The following is a 24,316-nucleotide window of genomic DNA, read 5'->3' as shown; positions in this document are numbered from 1 at the left end:
TCAGTTTCGATGGTTTTCGCCATGTCTTAGAAATAAAACACCTGACCATTTTTGTATCGTTAGTATCTGAATATAGACTCAGAATGTTCTTCCTATTGAATGCGTTTAGGTGTTTATTTCATATTACATCTTGGATACTTATATCAATGACTGTAAAAATCTTCTGCAATTATAACAGGTGCTCTCTGAGGCAATGAACCTAGACGTGCAACTCGATTCTTGCTTGTATGAATATCACAAACTTAAATGACGTTTACAAATCAAAGACTTATTTGAAATAGGTCATTTGGGAGAAAAACTGTAAAACGATGCTTTGGAGCTCCAAGTGTTGGCATGAGAATTGAATGACTGCAGCACTTTATTATTTAAAAAAAAACGACTAGCCAACGTTTGTGACGATTTTCAGAGGCTTCCAAACTGATGGCGTATGGCAATTTTTGTCATCATTATCGAAACAATTCATCTAGTAATGGATGGTAGAGAGTGAAACAAGTACATATCTTTACTACAAAATGATGTATTCGCATGCAATACATATAGCTTTGAAAGTAACCCACTTAACGTTTTGTTTGAACTTTTGAAGTTGAGTTACAACAAAACCTGTTGCCACCTAGGGACCTAGAATACTTTGGCATATACTCCATACGTATTATTTATTCATGTTGTTTGGATTATATGGATAGCAATAATGGCATTGTTTGAACCATTTCCATCACACGAGGGTTCGTCCGTGTTATTAATCCTGAAGGCATAATGGGTGAACACATATCGCAAGTACAGCAACAGCGTAGGTCTTGAATAATTTAGAATCTCTGATATAGTGATATACATAACATACTGTGTTTTCTTTTTTCCTAACTTTGGCATAACTATGCATCTATGTCTCAAGAGAGCATAAATCGGTAAATGTAAATTCGTAACACTATATATCATTAAAAGATCTCGATTTTGGGCGACGTAAAGTCTGCTGATGGAGTAATAATAATTATATTTAAAGAGGACATCAATGAGAATGCACAAAATTATCTTTCATCCTAAAAGCGTGCCTTGAATTGAACAAAGGGCTTTATGAACATCAGATTTCTACGGCTGAAGGTTACTGTTATATAGTGTATTCACACAGATGTAGTTTTAATATATGATACATACAATGTATATTTTCGCAGAGGCCACCGGGATCTTGAGATTCAAACTGTTTGACATTTTCTCATCCAACCTTTCTTCTATCTCCATTCATAAAAAGTTGTATCCATATATAGAACAAAGTGGTTTTAAAAAAACTAACACTACTTTAGGTCGCTAAACTGATCAATTTACTCTCAGCAAGGACATATACGTATATGTACATTAATAAATGGCACATGTAACTAATGTTTTTGACTCAAATGTCTGTTGTACTTTATATAGAATATGTGTATATAATATGAAAGGTGATAGATTGAGAATATACAAGTTATGTAAAATATGAAATAAGCGTGTATATATATATATATATATAAGAATAGAATAGAATAAGGTAGAGGAGAATAGACTAGGCTACAATAGAATAGAATAGAATAGAATAGAATAGAATAGAATAGAATAGAATAGAATAGAATAGAATAGAATAGAATAGAATAGAATAGAATAGAATAAATTCGAATTATATAGATAAGTAAAGGCTTGCTAATGCATTGAGTCATTAAATGCACTATACTCTTCTGTTCGAATATCACCGTTAAACTCTGTAGACTGCTCTGTACATCAGACCTGTTCTTCTCGCTCCTCATTATCATGTGCACGAGCAGTGCTTGCACTTTCCTTTCTTGACGACTTCTGCGATCGTCTGTTAGAACCACCAAGTAGTGACGAGAATCTGGGCATGGTGGTAGTGGTGGTACGAGACCCGTGACTCATTCCAGACACGTTATGTCGTTTCTTTCGAAAGCATCGACACCTGAAGATTTTCTGTAGGTCATTCTAATAAGAGAAAACCAATTAACTCATTACATTTCATGATATATTTTATGTAATTCTCTATCCGTTTTTCATCCATATAATTGATAATTCAAATACACTTGTTAATACACATGTTATAACGCAAAAGCAAAAACAGTGTACCAAAAGGAAAAGAGGACTCTAAGCTTCTGAGATGCCCCTAGCCAATAGAAAAGAAGCAGGATATATGGTTCCGAAAACGGGAATGTTAATTATTTAGGATTAAACTATTGCATAAATACCCAGCTTACTAACTGTTGCCCTTTGCCTTTTCTACGTACAATACAATATACAAATGGTGCAAATCAGAAATTTAAAACAAAATATTAAATTAATTAAATAAATTAATAAAATCAATCAATCAATCAATCAATCAATCAATCAATCAATCAATCAAAATCTCTATAATAGAAAGGTATATTATCGAGCATTGAAAAATATTTTCTGTATGGCCTAAAGAGAAGCCTCGCCACCTACCCTGAAGTTATCATTGACGAAAACATATACCAATGGGTTTACAAAGCTGTTAGCACATGCTAGCCATAGAAAACAACCATGTAAAATCCTCATCGTATCTTGAGTTCGCACATCAGCGTTCTCATATAATTCTGGATAGAACTTCATGACCACATTGATGATGTGAAGCGGTAACCAGCAGAGAGCGAACATCAGAACTATAATCACCAACATCTTGACGGTCTAATATGGTGGAAAAGTCATATGCATTAGAAGACAACTAACTGTAATTCCTTGGGATGAATTGTTTAATGTTGTATGTACGATCTTTCAAATGTTGATTAAATCAACTATCTTGAGTCTGTTATGTTTCCACATCATATACAGTTCCATACATAGAAACAGTCTGTCTGTCTGTCTGTCTGTCTGTCTGTCTGGCACCTGATGAAGCTTTTCGAAAGGTTCACTGTGATTTGTTAGAAAGCAGTGAATATGAGATGATAATAAGTAGCTTGTAATACGACTTATAATAAGAAAGTGAAGCCGTGTTCGTTGGTCATTTTTTGAATACTTCTGGTCAGAAAATCTGCTTGCCTGACCATTTTTTTGAAGTTGTTATAGTTACCTTTCTTTTTGACTTGATGTGTGCTAAATCTCTGTCCTTGTCAACATAACCTGGTATCTTTCTTCCCCATAGTTGTTTCCCAATATTCAAATACGTATAGGACAGCAAGCATAATGGTATGACGTAGGTGATTATGAGGATAAATACTTCATAACCCCGAGCAGTTTGGGGATCTAATCTTTCAGTACAAAAGTAGACATGTATATCTCCTTCGCCTTCGTAGTATTCATTGAGGTCAACAAGACGTGAACTCGCAGAAGCAAGTTGTACGATAGAGAGACAGATGGAGATCAACCAGATGATAGAGATAACAAGCTTGGTACGACTCGTTGTTATTCGCCTTTTTAATGGATATACGATAGCGTAGTATCTGTCTATGCCGAGTGCTGTTAACGTGTAAATGCTGACGGAGACAGACACCTGCAAGAACAAAAACAAAATGTATGTCTGGTAAATAATCTACAAATAAGGCACACACCTTTTTCCAGACAACTTGATTGGAGCAATTACATTTCACGATTGTCATGATAGAAGTAGTGTATTACAAGACGTATTAATATTGCAAACTGGATTGTGAAATTGTATTCTACTGCAACACAGTCCTACTATCAAAACGTTATAAAACCCATTACTTGTAAAAAGGTGTGTGCGTAGGGGGGTGTTATTGAGACGCTATCTGTCTGTCTGTATGTCTGTCTGTCTGTCTGTCTGTCTGTTTCTCTTTCTGTCTGTCTATCCGTCCGTCCGTCCGTCCATCCATCCATCCATCCGTCTGTCTGTCTGTCTGTCTGTCTGTCTGTCTGTCTGTCTGTCTGTCTGTCTGTCTGTCTGTCTGTCTGTCTGTCTGTCTGTCTGTCTGTCTGTCTGTCTGTCTGTCTGTCTGTCTGTCTGTCTGTCTGTCTGTTTCTCTTTCTGTTTGTCTATCTGTCCGTCCGTCCGTCCGTCCATCCATCCATCCGTCCGTCCGTCCGTCCGTCCGTCCGTCCGTCCGTCTGTCTGTCTGTCTGTCTCTAACTTATTCGGCGTTGATATACTCCTGGACTGAGTAGTAAGTCAAGTTATGCTCGCCTTTAAAAAAAAGGGTTTTGTAATGAATTCATGACGAGTGAAATGTTGTTATGTAAACGTTCCATGTATCAAACGGAACTCTGTTTGGACAGGATGTCCACGCGTAATTGTTAGCGTAACGTTTATCGAGGAGTCCTGTACAAAATCAATTTGTTAACATGTGTGAATGTCGTTAACTAACATGTTCAATAAGTCAAATCTAGCGTTGAAGAAAACGAAACTTTCGGGTAATCATACAAAGCTGACCTGGTCAATTAAGTGGTCACAACACTATCTTGTATCAGTGAAAGAACTAGATGCTCTCCGTTTTTAGACTCATGTTACTACATGATCAATCTTCTTTATTTTTCGTATGGGTAAAAATATTTAGAATATCAATTATGATAAAATTTAGAAAGCAAAGTGGAAATAGTATATATTAATGTGCTAGATATGTGAGTAGGCGACTGGGGTAGAGTACCTTGTCATCTTCATATTACAAGATTTGGCTCAGAATAATTGAGTTATCATCAAAGAGGTTTCCCGCCAACACTGTAGACGAATACTTCTTAATTTAAATTCACAGTGCAGGCAAACATGGCCAACAGGAAAAACATAGTAACACCGGTAAAATACATCCTGTGTGCTTATAGATTTATGTATGCATGGCTGGCACAGGAAGCAGGCAACAAACAGCTTTTGTACAGTAGTATATGAGAAATTTGCCAAAATAGATGTGTATGTATGTATGTATGTATGTATGTATGTATGTATGTATGTATGTATGTATGTATGTATGTATGTATGTATGGTAGTTTTAGGAGTAAAATTGAACTAGAAGTGATATTTTTTATTTTAAAATTTGTATATTTTCTCTGTGCCTGCCTATAGCAATATGCCATGAATATACACAAATTATTCAGGACTACTATTCTGATGGACATGACAAACATTGAAATGCACACGGCATCAGATAAAGTGAATATGCTCCGTGAAATGCAATGTTTTAAAACTCATTTAGTACATTCTATCTGCAAGTGATAATAGTTTTCAACCCAACATTCAACATCTCCTCATTCAGATTAACACTATGCCTGAAACATGTTCATTCCTTTTTCTTCATTTGAAGTCTATGAAGTTATCTTAATGTGTTACAATACTGAAATCTAATAATGAAAAATAATGCCTGTACCCACAGGGACTCGTGTAAATTTGATACGTTTGGGAAAAAGGTGAGGTACAATTAGATAAAACTTCACTTCATCTCACTATGGTGAGAACATATTACTCTTGCTAAAGTTTAACGTAGTTATTTGAACTGGGTATCATTCTTAAAACAGAGCATTATTTATCAGTCAATTAACCCTTTTAGTTAGATTAACCCCTTATTTAATTTCCAACATCTCTAACAACTATCCATTACTTTTGTAACATAGAACCAGAATTAATACTACATTTTAATTCGTATTAGAATAGATAGCATTTTTATAAGAGCAACAGTTTAGTATTCATTACATTACATTATGTTTTGTGCAAAGTAATTTTCGGCTAAAATACAAAATCAACCCACACAAACCGAGATATACTATAGAAGGGTTGTATAAGTACATCCAACACAGTGTGATAGTGGTGGTTGAGTCTGTCTCTCATATATTTTTTTTTCAGCCGAGTTTCGCATTTTCTTCCAGTTTATTAGTAACGGGTAAATTATGTCATAATTACATTACATTCATATAAAACATCCCAGTGCCGGATGAGAGCTCCTCTAATTGCTAAACACAAAACAGTTTGTTGTATAGAGCTTGTCTACTAAGTTCAGTATGTAGTTTCCTCCATATCCTGTATCTGCCCAAGAAAGGAACAGGGCTGTTTCGTTCTGTTCATTGAAATGGCGACACCCAGCGACATACGATTCAATCATTCATTCCTTTTCTTCTTGGAAGCAATGTCACGCAACTTTAAGTCATATTATTCTCTTAGCGAAATACTCATTAGCGTTTGGCGTCAGTATACTGTGTCAAATATCTCTGTCGGTAGCTAAAGTAGAATCAAATTATATTACGTATTGAATTTGAAAACTTTATACAGTTTGACAATATGTGAGTTGCCATCACAAGTAAGATTTGAAAGGGAACACAGTACCACTGTGATCAGTACCAATTTGTATGTAAATAACTATTAATGACAACTCCGATAGGGAAATTCTTCCAATTCTCAAGTGTGTATCTTGGAGGAATTTTAAAATGTCTAATGTGAACAGACTCGACACCTATGACATTTATCTTAATTCAGTAGTCTTATGCAGCCACGTCACCTCGGTGTTAAATCACACCGCACTCATTTCAATTATTACAAAGAAGTCTAGTCGTTGATGGAGAATGATATGATAGCCATTTTACGCTTTTTGTGGGCATTTTAGGACTACGAGATGTACAATACTATGTAGGGTTATGATATTAAAATCATGGGCATTCCCATACTCACATACATTATGTTCTCATAGTCAGTGTTAATCTTGCTAGGTCTTGTGTACGTAAGTGTGACTTATTTCTGACAAATTTAATTTCAAAATAGTTTGTATGACGCTAAACTGAATTATGCCATTAACACTGTTATAACACATAGTTTCCTTACTGCTTTCAGTGATCGGCTTACATCGTACCCTGTAGTATAGACTTGTTGCCCATAGTGACGTCAATTTGTATACAGAGGGGAATATTTCCTTTGGGCACCATTACAGTAGCACGGGAGTAATGTATTGGTGATGACTTCCTTTGATCCAGACAAGAATACTTGCGAAAAATGTGACGTGTTATACAACACTATACTGTCTGGCCTTATTCCTGCACTAGCAGACGTTTATATTAACCAGTCGTGCTGTTATGTAGCATATATTTCCCAATGCTGAAAGTATAACATCCTCGGGGTAATAGACGTCTAGTAGAGCCCTCATAGCCAGACAATAAGCGTATTATATTTCACCTTCACCTTCACCTTGGCAATACATATCATATAGCTAGGTGTAGCCTTAGGCTAGAAAGATCAAAATCAAAGTTACGAAGTATATCAACTCAATGCCAAATAATCTGTATTCTAATAACTAACTGACCTGTGTGACTCCAATTATTCGTTCAATGTACAACGTCAATGGAAGAAAAGCTAACAGCAAACATTAACTTTAGTGATCTATGCATATAATCTTTGGAATAAATCATTATAGTGCTTGCTTGAGTTCAATCTTGATGAAAGAGTCAGTCAGATGGAATCTCTCCATAAACGGTGTGAGATTGCGCAGTTGTGCAGTGGTAGATATTAGGCTGTATTTTCTTAGTCATGATGGATGGAAAGTACAAATTCGAATAACTGACTGTAATGTTCCATTTATTTGTATTCAAGCCACTATGTGTTTTTTCACAAATCAAGAGTAAACCATGAAAGCATGTAATAGTTGAGGACAAATTTCCCTGACAGTCAAAGTTCTTTACTTCTCTCGAAATTTTTCCTGGGGGAGGGGGTATCGGTGGACCAACAACACGACTCTGATCATACATGCAATTATTTGTTAGTATTCTTGCTTCATGTACGGACAATATATACAATTTCTTTGAAAGGACAGGGACAGCTTAACTTCAAACCCATAAACTGAAAACTATAGGCCCTGGGGCTATTTGTTTAATGTTTGGGCTTTTATTAGCTTCGTTATGATTGACAGGGGACGTTCCATGTAGTAATCGTCTCCAACATAGTACGCTTGTGGCACAGCCTCACGTTTTCTTTCCAGTAGGTCGAATAAATAGGCAAAATCGTTCCTTTTTCTTCTCGATGTCAAATATATACAATGTCAGGTAGCTTTTATAAATATTTTTCGAAATCTCTTACGACCGCGAAATCTCGCGTGATTATGAAAAGTAGTCTTCTGTTCTTCGACATACATGTAACTCCTCCATCATGTGTGCGCCTGAACGTGAGCATTCTGCTCACAACTTTGTGCCAGTCTAAAATACAGATGAATAACTTCTACGTCAATAACGACTGTATTTTAATGATTTTATAAAGCGAGTGTGTCCATCATTGTCCTAAATACCCGTGGCTATTGCCTTAGCGGGAATAGTCAACAAGACGCCGGTTATTGTGTCATAGTGTGAGATAGTTATCTCGATTGGTATAGTTTCGTGACTATTCCCGCTCATTAAAGCAATGGCTAAGGGTATTTTGGCCAACGATCGACACGTTTGTCATCTAAAATCAAGAAAATACCGTCATTATTGGCGTAGAAGTTTACTCACCTCTGTTTTAGACTGGGGCCAACATTTTGTACTTATAACAGCCCGAAAACAATTTTCCAATTTCCGAAAACCTGGTATTTCACACAATTGTAGTAGGAAAAAGTGCAAAAAATTCACAAAATCTAATATTTTTTAATAATTGTTGAAGTAAAATCCAGTTGATCAACTTTTGAATATTCCTTCAGTGTTTGTACCTTGAAAATGTTAAGTACATCATATTTTAACTGCAATCATCAATTCATTTAACTACATGAAAAAATGTCAGCTTGATCATACACATACCTAAATTAATATATTTTTAATTCTGAACAGAGATTTTTAACCTTGGCATAAAAAGAGTGAAATATTACCAGTGAAATTATAAAAATTCATATAATTGCTGTAAGATTATCACAGTTTAAAACAAAATCTCTCAGGTCAGTTGTTTTAATCTAAAATTCCCAAGTTAGAATTTCAATTTCACTTCCCTGTCACACAAATCAGGCATTTTTTGAGGAAATAACAAAAAAGTCATTGTCCCCTCCACCAATCTGCAATTCTACCGGACAATATAAAATGTTTCATAGACTGGTGTGTCGGTCAGCTATCAGTTGCAGGAATTGTCCTGCAGCTGAAAGGGGTGTGTCAGTTGCAGGACTTGTCCTGAAGCTGAAAGGGGTGTGTCAGATGCAGGAATTGTCCTGAAGCTGAAAGGGGTGTGTCAGCTGCAGGAATTGTCCTGAGGCTGAAAGGGGTGTGTCAGTTGCAGGAATTGTCCTGAAGCTGAAAGGGGTGTGTCAGATGCAGGACTTGTCCTGAAGCTGAAAGGGGTGTGTCAGTTGCAGGACTTGTCCTGAAGCTGAAAGGGGTGTGTCAGTTGCAGGACTTGTCCTGAAGCTGAAAGGAGTGTGTCAGATGCAGGAATTGTCCTGCAGCTGAAAGGGGTGTGTCAGCTGCAGGACTTGTCCTGAAGCTGAGAGGGGAAGTGTCAACTGCAGGATTTCATTGCCTAACAGTTTCTGAAATTGTTGCATAGTTGAACAGCTTATAAATGCTCTGCATGACACAATCAGGATCGTGGATTTTATAAAGTAACCTATTATTTATTTGTTTTCTTTTTATTTAGTTGAGTGGGGGTGCGATATATGGGTTTTACTGCACATGTCTGCAATTACACAATCACATGAATTATGTTCTAACACCACTCAGTATATTGTGGTCACCAAGTTCAAATAAAAATAGAACAAATAGACAAAATGTTACCAATAAACACACAACATTGGATAAAAGGTTCTTCAAAACATCCATGGACTTGAACCAAGTCAACCCACACTCTTGCATTAACATTCCACACACACACACAAACAAACACAAAGAGATGTTCCCTTTAAAATTTAGTTGTTTTATTTACAATGGTGTTTCTAGTCTGTTCTCTATGGTGGTCTGAGCACTAATGCTACTTTGCTAGAAAACATGTTCAGGAAACACTTTATGGTTTTAAATTTTTTTTAAAGCCCATCAGTTTGGAGAAGATTTTAATACAAACAATTGAAAGACAGCGGAGCTAAAAATGTTTCATAATAAGCATCAGGAAACAAAAATTTAAAAATTACAATTTACACGTCTTATTAAAGACGAATCCCACACTACCTGACTTTTCTCTGTGTCTGTGTCTGTGGATGGCGGAAGAGAAATTTATTAATTTGAAGTTTCCATATAAGACACTACGCTTATGTTACAGATGTCATTATGAGCAATACAAATGAAAACGATTAGATTCAATATACACTTAAGTTATACTTGTAAATTTGAATTAGCAGACTTTCATAATGAACCATGGTATTAGAACTGAAGTATATAGTCTATGAAATTAATGAATCAAATGTTGTGATGTGTTCATGATATTTTACATCAGGGTTGCTCGGTTCTTTATGATTGGACAATATTGATGCCTGTGTGCAATCAGGACATACAAGACCACAATGAAAACTGTGAAACATTTACAGATCACTCTCATTTCAAATACAGACAATTACAGTAGGCTGGTTTTGATTTTGCCTGACCAGGTAGTACACAATGTAAAAGGCCTACACCCCAAAAGCAATGAAGGAATTAAATCGACAATCAGAAAATTATGCCTGATTCAAATTATTATTTAGTTTTGAGACCTATAAAGAACAATTTTAAAGGTTGTGGTATTGGGTTAGTGTTTGACTTTGTACATACAAGTAACAATATAAGGTAAAAGACTACTACAAAGTTGCACAAGTAAAAAATTATCTCAGTCTAATCCATCGATGTCAACTTCATTATCGGTTAATAGTGCATCTGCTAACGATCCGCATCTCAGTTTACAGAAGTTGATGCACCTTTCATCTTTGTCGATCCCAACAACACCATTGTCATAGCTGATACCAAACCACTCTATGAAACAACAAAAAAGATAACAGCATTATATTAACAATGGCTTAATATATGTTTAATATTACAATTATGTTAAAGTTTTGGAAATTGGTGATTTGAACAAACTTCTGTATATTCTAGTTTGCTGAATGGATGTAAAATAGGAATTTAATTGTTTGTAGGAATTTTTAATGTTGAAAAAAACATGTTTTCACTTATATAGTCATAATGAGTCCCCTCAACCTACAGCAGAGGCATCCACTGAATATATTAACATATATATGCATACATGGCCCAACCCACAGCCATACATCATCTTAATGGAATGCCAAGTCAAAAAATGACTTTAGCTAGATGTTTGGGCATTCCATCCTTACAGCAAACTTTTTTTGCTTATCAAATCAAAAGAAAGCCTGAATGTCTAACAGCAAGACTATCATTGCCACAGACAAGTAAGAAGCAGATTGGCAATGAGTATTGTTCCGAGGTTCTAACAGGAGGATGAGCTTGAACGTCAGTTTCAAACATATGCCAAAAGTTACAGAGTGTCACATGAGTTGCTCTTCGGGAACCATCGGTGTTTGTTTCTATAGCAACCCCAGTGTTCTCCATGAGGGTCTTTGCCTTGATGTGAACGTCTTCATGAGATTCTATTCAATGTCGTCAATGAAGGAAGTGAACAGCGACACTGCATCTTTCATCATTTATGAACTCATTTATCGCCTTGACTATAACAATGGTAGCCGAAACAAAAACAGTAAATGTAGTACCGTCTTAAAGTAGAAGACGGTATGTTTGTAGTTTCTATGGCTAGGTAAATCAACCCGGTAATTTCCAAGCCTTCTCGCATACGTAATACAGTACACATGTTTGCATACAATGAACATGTACGATGTCACGACAATTTTCACATTGTATTGATGAATACGAACAAAAACCTAAAATTTATACATGTTCTTTAGAAATAACTACTCCGGTACGGTTCCATCGTAAAATTAATGTCCTAAATGATCACGTTTGGATGTGAATCACAATCATAGTACCATGAGGTAGATCCGACGTGGCAGGCATGTTTGTTATGGTACGTTTGCACTGAACGTATTCGGTTATTCTTAGCCCAAATTCATCACATTAAAAATGTATGTACATGTATTTCCGGCAAATTTTGATGAAAAATCATTTTCCATTCATGAAAATTAAAAAGATATCAATTTTAGAGAAATAAAGGGAAATGGATTGTTTTCAGTTAATTTTTATGAATGACATGCACATTTACAAGGTGAAACCAACAACTCAAAACTAAGTGATAGCTAGCCTAGAGGTGCATACATCAACAATGCCATGTGTTGTGTTGTGTAAAACATGCTTGCCAACATTACTGTAACCGTCTGAAATATGAAAATTAGGTATAAAAAGGTGAATTTTAACGAAATACACTCACATTTGGTTGTACATGGACCTATGGGCATGGTCATTGTTGTTTGGGATATTGCACTCATTTTTGAACATGTACTCTCTTGCCTACCAGATGTTATTATGGCAAAAACACACTAGCATTTGGTTGTTGGACTTAGTCATGGTTGCTAGGGCCAATTGTGTCAAAATATTTTGAATGAAATTTACAGAATAACACTTCAAGAAACCTCTCACCAAACGCCAGTCTTATTATTAACCACATAATTTTGGAGATAAATTTTAAATTTCAGCCAAATCCTCAGAGTAGTTTTTGAATAAAACTACCTAGTATTTTTATTTCAAGTCTTTTGACCAAAAATGGCAATTTTTGCCCTAATCACACACCAGTGATGCTATTATTTTGCTTTGGACACTTTCCCAACTAGATACCAAACCTAAAGTAATGTCCCCACCAAATACCAAGGACATTGGTCTGGCAGTTTTTTGAGTTTAAATCATTCAACAACAACAACAACAAGTCAACAAAAACAGCAGCTACAAACAACAGTTGCTCACAAGTTAGTAAAATGAAAAAACAAAAAGTCACATTTTAATTTTCTTTTAATAAACTGTTAATGTAATGATAAATTGAAAGGGGCGAATTGAGTGGTACAGATTGTTTTTTGTCTGAAAATACCAGTGTCTTTCATGTACACTGCTATCTACTGAAATTTGGTTCATTTAATGTGTGAAATTACCTTTACGCTGTACTGAAAATATTCTTTGTGACATGACTGTGTTTTGATTCTTTGTGACATGATTGTGTTTTGATTTGTGGTTATCACAATGATATGTAACTTTTTCATGTAAATTCTTACTAGTATTGAATGACAGACAAATATGACAGACAACATTTTACATTTGCAGCTCTTGGAAGTTAAAAAAAAAAAAAAAGAGTTGGAAAAGGTTCATCTCAGCCTGCCATCAAAATGTAAAAGGTGCACATGCACTAAAACATACTTGACAAGTATCAAAAACTTCTGTTCAAGGTATTTTTTCATCCTATAGATATGACTATAATTTTCAACATAAACTTTTAATAACACATTCTAAATATTTCCTAAATTAGCATATTAGCAACGTCTGCTACATGTGAAACAGAAGACAATATCTCACAAGCTGAGTTAACAGAGAAAAAGTAAAATAAGTTTTTTGCACATACTTTTCAACTTTGCATGAATATACTATTACTTGTAAATATAAAGATAAATAAATAAACTTTGACATAACTCTCAATATAAAGTTACCCTAAAGATATATGGCAGGAATGAGGTAGTGAACCTGTATAGTAAAGGGTTAGTGTCAAGTAAAAATGTTGAGAAACTTGAAGAATTGAGCAAGAAACTGTGTGTCAAAAAAGATATATTAAAGGGAGCAATCCTTCATTTAGAACAGAGAACACTTGCCTCTATGAGGGAAAGAAAAAAAATGAAAGAAAGGGAGCAACATGCTGAAAAAAAATGTGATGAATATGACTGGGATGCGCTTGTCAGAAACGGTGACATTTCCAAATTGAAAGTGAAAGAACTTGATAAGTACCTTTCCAACTATGAAATTCCTGCTGTGGCAGGAATGCACAAAATAGACAATGTTGAGGCTGTACGATGCCACTATTATCAATCTAAAGAAAGTGAGAGTGATTTGTCATCTGATGACAGTGACAGTGACAGTGACAGTGAGAATGATGATACAGCTAGTTCCAACTCTGATGAAGTTGAAGGAGAATTTGGGTCTGATGATGATGATGACAATGACATGTTTATATACACAAGATCTGGAAGGAGAGCTACCACTTGGAAATCAAAAATTTAAATAAACACATTCTGAGACTTTGTTTAAAATCCTGCATTCACCTTTGTAATTTAACATCAAAACCAGTCCAATAATCAGGCTCTTACAAGGTAAATGTATTACCAGGTTCAATTACCAGGTATACAATTACTATGATAATAGGGCCATCTTAATTATCATTACCACTATGACTAATATATATCACTTGATTCCTATTCTGTTAGATGAAATGTGGCTGGCATTTTTGAGTCATACATTTATTTTCTTTTGACATTATATTGAACTAATTTACATCAAACAAGAACGGGATACATGGCAATGCATTTTATTAAGGTTTTTTTCAGTGTTATTTAGACCAATTTGATTTCTTTTAGCACACATTTAGGAAACTGAACTGGAACAATACAGTATAAAACTCTCTTTAGATAACATGTGCATCACAATATTTGCAAATACAACTAAAATGACATTCAACTGTAACACTACTAGTATAATGTACTAATACAATATTGAACAGAAAACAAAGACTCAGCTGGTCTGCTGATCATTTTGCAAGAGTTATTCAAAGTGTAATTCATTTACAAGTATATGTTGTTTTTTGGAATGGCAATGCACTGGTTAACATAACATTTTGTTTTAACTGGTGTTTGTGTATATATATACACACAATATACAAATTGATTATATATATAATGGACAAAGTTGGTATTAAGTGTATTATGTACAGTTTTGTACTTGGTATGGAATTTTAACGCACAGGAAGAGTATTCCAAAAAAAAATTATTCGGGTGGGGGGGGGGGTACTTGAAATATTTGGGGCTTTGGCAGGGGGGGGTACTTGAAAAAGTTTGGAATATGGCAGGGGGGTACTTGAAAAAAAATTAGGGTTTTACAAAAATTCTCCTGACCCCCCCCCCCCCCCCCCCCCCAACAAGTTTTTGTGAAAGCAGCCTAAACAATAGCTTACATCTGAGATGGTACAATGGCAATGGTGATATTGTTAATTTTGATTGATTCCAATTGTGCAAACGACATTTTCTGGAACTAAAACACACATGTAACCATAAATGAGGTGGCTTACCTTGCACTTCGCCGTTTATCAGCGACGATTGTTTTGAGTGTTCAATCATTGTTGACAATGATATGCTAACGACTGTTTGCCGGCCTCCGTTAAACTCTTTCCATCGTTGTAAATCGCTCTCACTCTCTCCACAAGGCTTTTGAGAATTCTGGTATACCACCACAGTGTGTTTCATAAAACATGATCACTCCATTGAAGACGCATAACTTTCACGATTGTCAGAACATGAACCAAAAACTGCTTGGCCGTGCTGACAAACACAAAGGCAAACTTTCATATCATAACCCCTGCGTGACCTAATGGTAAAGTCCATTTCTCAAAGGTACACGAGCAACAAGGGTGAAGGGCTCGTCGACTGCAGTCATTGCCCAAAGACATATAACTAAAAACTGCTTGCGTGGAAGAATCTTACTTTGAAATAGATCGAATCAAAATGCACGAAACGCGTCTTAACATGCACGGAAGAAACATTTTTATGTGTGTGTGTCTCACAGTGTGTGTAGCGTTATCATGTTCAGTTACTCGTATATGACCTGTTCATAACATGAACTAATCCTGATTACCCAGACTCCTTTTGTTCGGATATGCAACCCCAGACCATGCAACCCAGCTGGTACTGGTAAGCATTACGTAATATACGTGACCTCTGTTTTGGAAAACGACGCGATGGCCGTGTGTTTGGATCGAGGAGTCCATGAGAAATGCACGGTAAGTAACATGCCAAACAGTTGAGTTGTCCTGTTTATAGACGTATGCAAGCAGGACTAAGTTGTTGTATGATTGAGTTTGTGGATAACCGTCATATCACTTTATCAGCGAAATCGTACATGTTTTATGCAAAGTAGAAAGTCATCATGACAATCCTTCCATTGTTTGTAATGCAGTCGTTCTAAGTTCTATCTGACGGTGTTTGTATTTATCATTCGTATTGACGTTATTAGTACTACTCATTTATAGATATAAATATCGTATTTCTGTATTAAACGTGGGTGCTTTATGACGCGGTGTTTGCCTGCCTGAAATATTATACATTGCTATTCTGTTCCATGCAATGTCTTGGATCAATTGGTAAACAAACCATTCACACCAAAGGAAATTCATTACATTCAAAAGGTGCACATCATGCATTCATTTACATGTCATTACCATTCTGTCAAGATACATTGTACATATATTTTAGCATCATTTTCCCAACTGCACTAAGTACTGTAGTAGTACATGTATCTTATATTATCATATGAAGACACAAATTCACTGTTGAAAGACAAAAATCCCACACATCATTTTTAATCAAAAGTTAAGATAGCCTTGTGAAATATTTTAGAATTTATTTCTCAAATTTCAATTAGTCAAAATCTGGACTCCTAAATTAATAATTATTTATTCCAAAAATATATATCATGTACGTAACATAACAAAACACATTTACTAGTCAAGATGAATATGTATATCAATAACTAAGGGGAAAGGGGAATGAAAATATTTGTTTTGCAACTAACTAAACTAGTCATATTACAGTACATTTGACATTGAAATAAATACTATCTCGGCATAACTGCCATATGTCAAATGTGACATACTAAATCTTGGATCATCAAAATTCACACACTATGACATAGCATAAAGATATGCCCAATTTGTATTAATCGAATATAGATATTTTTTTAAACTCTCATTTGAACTCTGACTGGCGGGGCCGTGGATGTTCCTGATATTCAATGGTAGTCTATTCCATATTTTTGTGGTGCATTCTTTATGTGAAACTGACCCTACTTGTGTGTGCCTCTTGGAATACATAAATCATTGCTTGTACTTGCCTTGTTGAGTAGGAATGACTCATTGGAGTAAAACAATTGTGAATATCTTTGGAAGACTACATGTATTGTGTAAAGAATTTCTCGTGAACAAATTTAACAATGTTTAATTTGTTGAAATAATATCTGTCACATACACATTGATATAATATTTCTCGCAGTGTATATGTCAAATAGGACATTAATTCGATATATTCTTTCCTTTTTTCAGGTAATGAAGATGGATTGGTAGCACTACAAAGGCACCAGTGTTGTCTATGGTATAAGCCAAGAACACCTGTATATGACACCCCCCCCCCCCCAACACTCAACTAAATAAAAAGAAAACAAATAAATAATAGGTTACTTTATAAAATCCATGATCCTGAACCAGTTCTAGAGTGTGGTTTATTGACTGGATCCTTGTGTCATGCAGAGCATTTATAAGCAGTTCAACTATGCAACAATTTCAGAAGCTGTTAGGCAATTCAACCCTGCAACTGACACACCACTTTCAGCTTCAGGACAAATCCTGCATCTCACACATCCCTTTCAGCTTCAGGACAATTCCTGCAGCTGACACACCCCTTTCAGCTGCAGGACAATTCCTGCAACTGACACACCCCTTTCAGCTTCAGGACAATTCCTGCAACTGACACACCCCTTTCAGCTTCAGGACAATTCCTGCATCTGACACACCCCTTTCAGCTTCAGGACAAGTCCTGCAACTGACACACCCCTTTCAGCCTCAGGACAATTCCTGCATCTGACACACCCCTTTCAGCTTCAGGACAAGTCCTGCAACTAACACAGGTTCAATTTTACTGATTATGAGGGAAATTTGCTAAAATTAATAAATATCTTAATTCAGATGTAATTTTAACACATTTTGATGGAAATATTTTGAAAAATACATTGCAGTGTGTTGATTTCATTATTTCACTGGAATCTTTGCAGTATATGAAAGGGTTTGACTACAGTAAACAAAATCTTGAAAATTGTCATGGAAAAATGTCAAAATTGATACCGTACACTCATTTATGAATCTTTCTTATGAAAATAATCTAAAAATGTGTACTTTTCGGAAAGTGGAAAATAGTTTTCGGGCTGTTTTATGTCATCGCCACGCATGAAAGTCGTGAGCATTCTGCTCACGTTCAGCGCGCACACGACTCATAGCCAAAATTATCAAACACGCTAGATTGCCATGAGTGAGATTTTTGCTCAGCTGATAATTCCTCTAGTGTGCGCCTGGTGTTATCGTAGTATATTCATTGTTTCTCCTCTGTGTCTGTGACGACAACCAATTGCAAGTCTGATAAACCAGTTGAACAACTATAACGCCTTTCGCTGTACTAAATAATGGGCTGGTGAATATTTCATTGCTACCAAGTCCGTCACGCGGAGGACGTTGCGCTGTGCAAAACAGCGGACGTAATTAAATAACAGTTTAACATTATCTCAACGTTTTAATTGGTTTATTAGAACAACGGCTCAGGTGTGTGGTGCGTAGGAATGAAATTAATGAAAACATTGTGGGTAATTGAAACCAAACATACGATAATAGATTTTACCTACTTTCCGTAGCAGTGTACTCACATAGATACAGTGAAACGTTAAATCTGCCAAATGTTTGGGAGCAGAAGGAATAAAACATTGAAAACCTCACAATTTTGGTTAATATTAAAGCTTTGACCATACGCCATTTGTGCACAATTGTACGAGTACAATTGACTCTAGTTTTACCTTAGCTCTAATTAGCAAATTAATCGAACAGAAAGTCATTTTGATATCGAAACAGAGCTTTTTATTTATTAAAAGTCCATTTTGTGTCTGTCTTACAGTGCCCCAAGTTTTTCTTTGCTATGCATACTAATTGAATATCTTCAAACCTAGCATTGTGATATTACTAGATTTTATCTCCAGTGGCCGCGCGCTCCAGTGGCCGCGAGAGAGAGAGAGAGAGAGAGAGAGAGAGAGAGAGAGAGAGAGAGAGAGAGAGAGAGAGAGAGAGAGAGAGAGAGAGAGAGAGAGAGAGAGAGAGAGAGAGAGACAAATATCTTTATCTGATCATGACGTGTTGGCGATTTAAGAAACCGTATCCGATGTTATCAAACTGAATATATACATTGCAAGCGAATGGCTTTAAAATGCATGACCAGTGAACCATTATACTTAGTTTCTACTTAGAAACCAAAATCTTGGCATTTGTAATTTCATTTTCAGTGATCGATGGCTGTGTATTTATTTGATGAGTGAGGCACTCATTCTGTAAATAGCATGAAACAAATATGTCTTGTAATGTCTTGTTATGTTTTCTTATATATTATGTTGATATGTATCCTAAAGGTCTCCAAAACACTCAAAAAATGCAGCTCTTAGATGTATCCAGACAAAATCTGTCACAGCTAGCAAATGTTAGGATAAGCAAGAACCAACTCTTTTAGTAAGTTTTTGCATTTCAGCAATAACTCTCTACGACACGGAAAGTGGTTACCGTCGTATGTGGATAGAATTTGAATATGTATACATAGATACATACTTACATCGATACATAGATACACGCACGCACACACACACACACACACACACACACACACACACGCGCGCGCGCGCGCGCATACTACATACATACATACATACATACATACATACATACATACATACATACATACATACATACATACATACATACATACATACATACATACATACATACATACTTTGTTTAAGGTCAGGTTTAAAAAAGTCTATTATTTTCACTAAATGATAACTGATTAATAACAAAAAATTACCATACCTGTTGCAGAAATATAACGACTGGGCACATCACTTTACCAAATATCCAGTGACCAATCATAATAGTTGGAAATGTGAACGGCATGCAAAATATAGCCATAGTCAAATCAGCCAATGCTAAATTGACGAGATAACTAGTCAGGTCTGTCCATACCCGTGCAATGCACGTAAGAACGAGAACGACCAACACATTCCCAACGACAGACAGTAACATGTTGACGGTGAAACTGAGAGTGAGAAGGATGATACCCACACGTGGCATGGCAAGGTCTTCCGGTGAAAGAATTCGAAACTCTTGGCCTGTTAAGTTATAGTACAGCACTTTCAACAGTTCAATATCGTAGTCGGCAACATTTTGAGTCTCTGACAAGGTTTCTTGTGGTTGATTTTTCAAGCTGCTGCTGTCGTCAGTATCTCCCATATTCATAGATACACTTTAGATCAAAACGTATATGCAATACCTTGAACAACACTTTCTAAAATGTCCAACAGTATCGAAACGGACTTTTCCCCAATATCTGGATAGCTACTGCTAACATCAAAAGCTAGACAGAATCATGAGTTTGATTTGGTGGACGGTCCTGAGTTACTGGAAGAATCCATTCTACAAAGTAGTGTAGGGTGAGCGTGTAGGTTTGTAGACAGATCAATCAATCTACACAATATTTGCATGGATGCATAGATTTTCGACTGTTTCTTTCAATCACTATATTTATACAACATTAAAGCTGTACTCGCCGTAACTGTAGTATTTTTTTTTCGGTTAGACAACCAACAAGATATTCATTTTTGAATATATTTACTCTTAAAATACCAGTAATTAGACTGTGACATGTTAATTATAATATTCATAAGTAGTGCTAGTACATTTTATAACAGGTTTAAATCATGATTGCGTTGGGGGCGCTGATTTTTGGATGTGGACCTAAAAATCAATTTGATTGGAATTATTGCAACATATTATGTGAACAGCTACATACATACATTTACCCACAGGTGATTCATTACTGTTCAGGGTGTACGATATTATGAGCAAGTCATTGTATGTAATTGTAACAAAGCTGGGGTTTTTTAAAACACGTTTTCCGTTGCACCTGGAGCAGCTTTAAAGGTATCAAGTCCTGAATTTTCATCAGACCTGAGTTTTGAAGATGTGTGTACATTAACGTTAACGTTCTTGTAACGGATTAATAATACACATGGGGATAGAAATGGCATTTGTATTCTGATACTCGACTTTAGCTTCGATAAAAGCTTGTACAATTTCTAGAACTAAATGGATTTAAACTTGAACAGCTACCTACAAAATTACGTTTGGGTATTAGACTCAAACCTCCTTACGTTAGAAATACATTAAGCAGTTATCATTCAAGCTGTGTAGATAACATCCTTAGATATAAAGTTTCGTTTGTCTTCATCAGTCTTGCAATGAATAATATTTGTTAATAAGTACTTGACATTTGTTGACTTGAAACAAAACGTCTGAGTCAACAAAAATCTTAGTAACATTGCAACATTTTATCGTCTGGAGCTACAAAAATGCTTTTTATTATCTGATTGGGACATAAATATTACCAACATTGCTACATTCTCATTGCATCAGCTACAATATCTTCGAAAATCATGTAACAATGTATTCTTTCCAGAACTTGTTTTGTCCATCTAATTATTAATGTCATAGTGCAGAGGAACTGGGGATGACCCCTGATGATGCAAGCCCTAATCTATTCCGAAGCCGAAGGCACTCAGTGAATAAAGGCTACCTATGGGACGTATTAATGTGTTTATACCACGTGGTTCAGTTTTTCAGTGTCAGCACGACGTATATATTTGTAAAAAGGGTGTCATTGCGATGGGTGTTAAGATCAAAATGCTTCAAGTGATGCAATTTCACTTGATTGACTCGGATTACTATTGTACTGTGTCTTTGTCAAAGTACTCACGAAGAATTGGCTCACACTCTTTCTTTTTAATTACTGAATGCCAGGAAAAATTGATTTACAATGTGGATGGAAGGCACACGTGGTCTACCGAAATAAAATCTGTTTTGATACTACTTGAACTTTAGGAGGCCTGACTAGCTAAAGATATATTAAATGCCGAATATACCAAAAGAAGTGAGGTGAAATATAGACTTTTACCTGTTAAAATAGAAATGATAGATTCATGACAGATTTATGGGGTTAATATTATGCTACAGCTTTAATACTAATACATAAATTCGTCAAAACAATTCAACATAAAAGAGAAGGCAGTCTACTCGCTTTTTTATATCAAATATTCACTATTTTCTGTATGTACAAAAATAACCGCTGGACCAATCTTGCGTTACCAATTATTTATGATATTAATATGATGACTCGTGTTGTCTACCCTAATAGAGATTATGTGTTGTCATTGTACTGAACATAGCATCCAAACTCGTTAACCTATGGCAGTATATGTATTACGGTTTCATCTGTACCATATCTCAAATATAGTCTCTTGTGTGGGTTGCCTGAGATGTGATACATCGAATTTGACGATGCGACTCAGCACTCGGTACAACTGAGATTAATATATAAGCTTTGCATCTGTACGAATTGGGTACACGTTCCGGTAATATTCATATGGCAGAACCTGGCATACTCAACATGTACTACCTTTGGGTATTTGCACGAGTGCCTGCAGTGTTCTCTGGAGTCATACGTTTGTGAAAGTGCAACAGAAAACACTGCAAACGCGAGTGCAAATACCATGATAGTCTAAGAGTACCTACACTAGTAATACTGACGCTGCATGGGTCGTTGTTATTATTACATAAGTTTGTCGAAAACAGCAAATATCATGCAATACAAATGATACTATGCGAACACGAAAACGAACTATTATCATGATTATAACACTCGCATTCGCATGCATTTCTGCATTAATGTGCAAATACCACTAGTGTATATGCACTGGTGCTGGTGATCTGAGGTACACACAGCCCGTTGCAAGTTGCCGTTCACCGGCTCTGTTGATATAGTCACCTAGTAACCGCGATCAATCTCATCTCATCTGCAATATGTCATCAGCTACACTCAGGGCCACATCGTTTTATTGGAACAAGGCTTTCTCATATAATCTGGGAAACAACAAACTTATTTAGCACGGATACGGGATACATAATATAGTAATTCGTTTTGTCATGGACGAACGATAAACTCACTGACCGTTATGTATGCCACTGGGAATATGAATGATTCACGTTTATTGATTGTAAAGCCCTCTGGTGGGAAATTTATTTTCTGTACTGACGACTTCGAATTCAATACATCGATTTAAACGATCTTGTAGATCACTGTCGTATCCTTGGTAATATTATCTAAACCCAATTACTTTGGAAATTTCCAAGTGAAATGGGTGACGTGATTGATCTATAAAAAATATTTCGTTCCCCTCATTTATCCTGCATTACCTGCAACTGGGGAATGTTCCAATTATACGTACACTATTAAAATTGTATTTAAAACAAAAACGTGTTGTATATATATATATATATATATATATATATATATATATATATATATATATATATATATATATATATATATATATATATATATATATATATATAGTTATATATATAGTTATATATATATATATAGTTATATATATAGTTATATATATAGATATAGAGCACTGTGTTAGCAGATTGATACTCACCGAGTTATATATATATATATATATATATATATATATATATATATATATATATATATATATATATATATATATATATATATATATATATATATATTGCAGCATTGCTTTAAATGGGTTTAAAGTATCCGATGTCATCACAACCAGAGTGGACACCATCTAAGTTCTCAAGCAACTCAAAAAGTTTTAAGATAATATCCCATGCTGACAGTTATTTCTTTTCTCATCTCCTCTAATCTTATAAGACTGAAACAAACTGCAGAATCTGTATAATTGTCGATGAACAGGTCATTTCCATCTAATTCACAAAACCTACAGTTGTGACTGTTGTTGACCTAGTAATCCAAGGTCACTTTTCCATGGGCAATGCAATCAATAAGTTATTAAGCCCGACTCCATCGGGATTTAAAAAAAAACGTGAGGGTATTTTAGATCATAAGGGCACGATGATAACAAGACTTGAAAATCTACAGAAAGTATTGTAATGAGTGTTTTTAATTCACCTTATGAACTACGTCACTCAAGTTATAATTGTTTCCTTGAGATCGAAAGAGAAGCATGCGAGTCCATTCGAAGCAGTCCGTTTCGGTTGAAATGGTATAACTCTTAATACTGTGTCCATCACGCCAATTCACTCAATAGTCCATATCAGCTTCAGAGACCAAACTTCGACCAGGGAATCTAGATAACACAAGAAATCCCCCAAGGAGTGTTTGCCATATGGTGCGTGTAAGAAGTCTGGAAATCCACTGTGAAAATCCACTTTACCCAAAGGGATATTTTACGTCAGACTCAGTTGCACTTCATGTCTTGCATATCGATCAATGTAAATGCTTGAAGATAATCATTCAGTCTTCTAGAAGGGAAGAAAAGACGAAACTGGTTTTGACCTTGCTACTTTACTTGATGTCCAGTCACATCTACTACTCTTTTTTGAGTG

General features: G+C 35.6%; 2 protein-coding genes across 2 annotated transcripts; both read right to left on the bottom strand.

Moving 5' to 3' along the window:
- Window positions 1–1,743: 1,743 nt before the first annotated feature.
- Window positions 1,744–6,519, bottom strand: LOC144452441 (tachykinin-like peptides receptor 86C). The gene is made up of 4 exons (XM_078143533.1): window positions 6,505–6,519; window positions 3,059–3,478; window positions 2,455–2,676; window positions 1,744–1,959 (listed from the first exon to the last, which is right to left on the bottom strand). The coding sequence occupies exons 1-4, from the start codon at window positions 6,517–6,519 to the stop codon at window positions 1,744–1,746; spliced, it is 873 nt and encodes a 290-aa protein (XP_077999659.1).
- A 3,370-nt stretch (window positions 6,520–9,889) lies between these two features.
- On the bottom strand, window positions 9,890–15,375 carry LOC144452348 (uncharacterized). Its single transcript, XM_078143436.1, has 2 exons — window positions 15,101–15,375; window positions 9,890–10,794 (listed from the first exon to the last, which is right to left on the bottom strand). The coding sequence occupies exons 1-2, from the start codon at window positions 15,273–15,275 to the stop codon at window positions 10,652–10,654; spliced, it is 318 nt and encodes a 105-aa protein (XP_077999562.1). The 5' UTR covers window positions 15,276–15,375; the 3' UTR covers window positions 9,890–10,651.
- Between the last annotated feature and the right edge of the window lie 8,941 nt (window positions 15,376–24,316).

The sequence above is a fragment of the Glandiceps talaboti genome, chromosome 22, assembly GCF_964340395.1.
Source record: "Glandiceps talaboti chromosome 22, keGlaTala1.1, whole genome shotgun sequence".
In the NCBI taxonomy this organism is placed as follows: domain Eukaryota; kingdom Metazoa; phylum Hemichordata; class Enteropneusta; family Spengelidae; genus Glandiceps; species Glandiceps talaboti.
This window is presented reverse-complemented; position numbering and strand designations above follow the sequence as displayed.

Excerpts from the sequence above, each read along its gene's own strand:
- LOC144452348 (XM_078143436.1), bottom strand. The coding sequence starts at position 15,275 with ATGAAACACACTGTGGTGGTATACCAGAATTCTCAAAAGCCTTGTGGA. Across the intron at positions 10,795-15,100 it reads GATAAACGGCGAAGTGCAAG|AGTGGTTTGGTATCAGCTAT; the intron begins GTAAGCCACCTC and ends GTTGTTTCATAG.
- LOC144452441 (XM_078143533.1), bottom strand. Across the intron at positions 2,677-3,058 it reads ACATCAAGTCAAAAAGAAAG|ACCGTCAAGATGTTGGTGAT; the intron begins GTAACTATAACA and ends CCACCATATTAG. Across the intron at positions 1,960-2,454 it reads TCGTCAATGATAACTTCAGG|AATGACCTACAGAAAATCTT; the intron begins GTAGGTGGCGAG and ends TTCTCTTATTAG.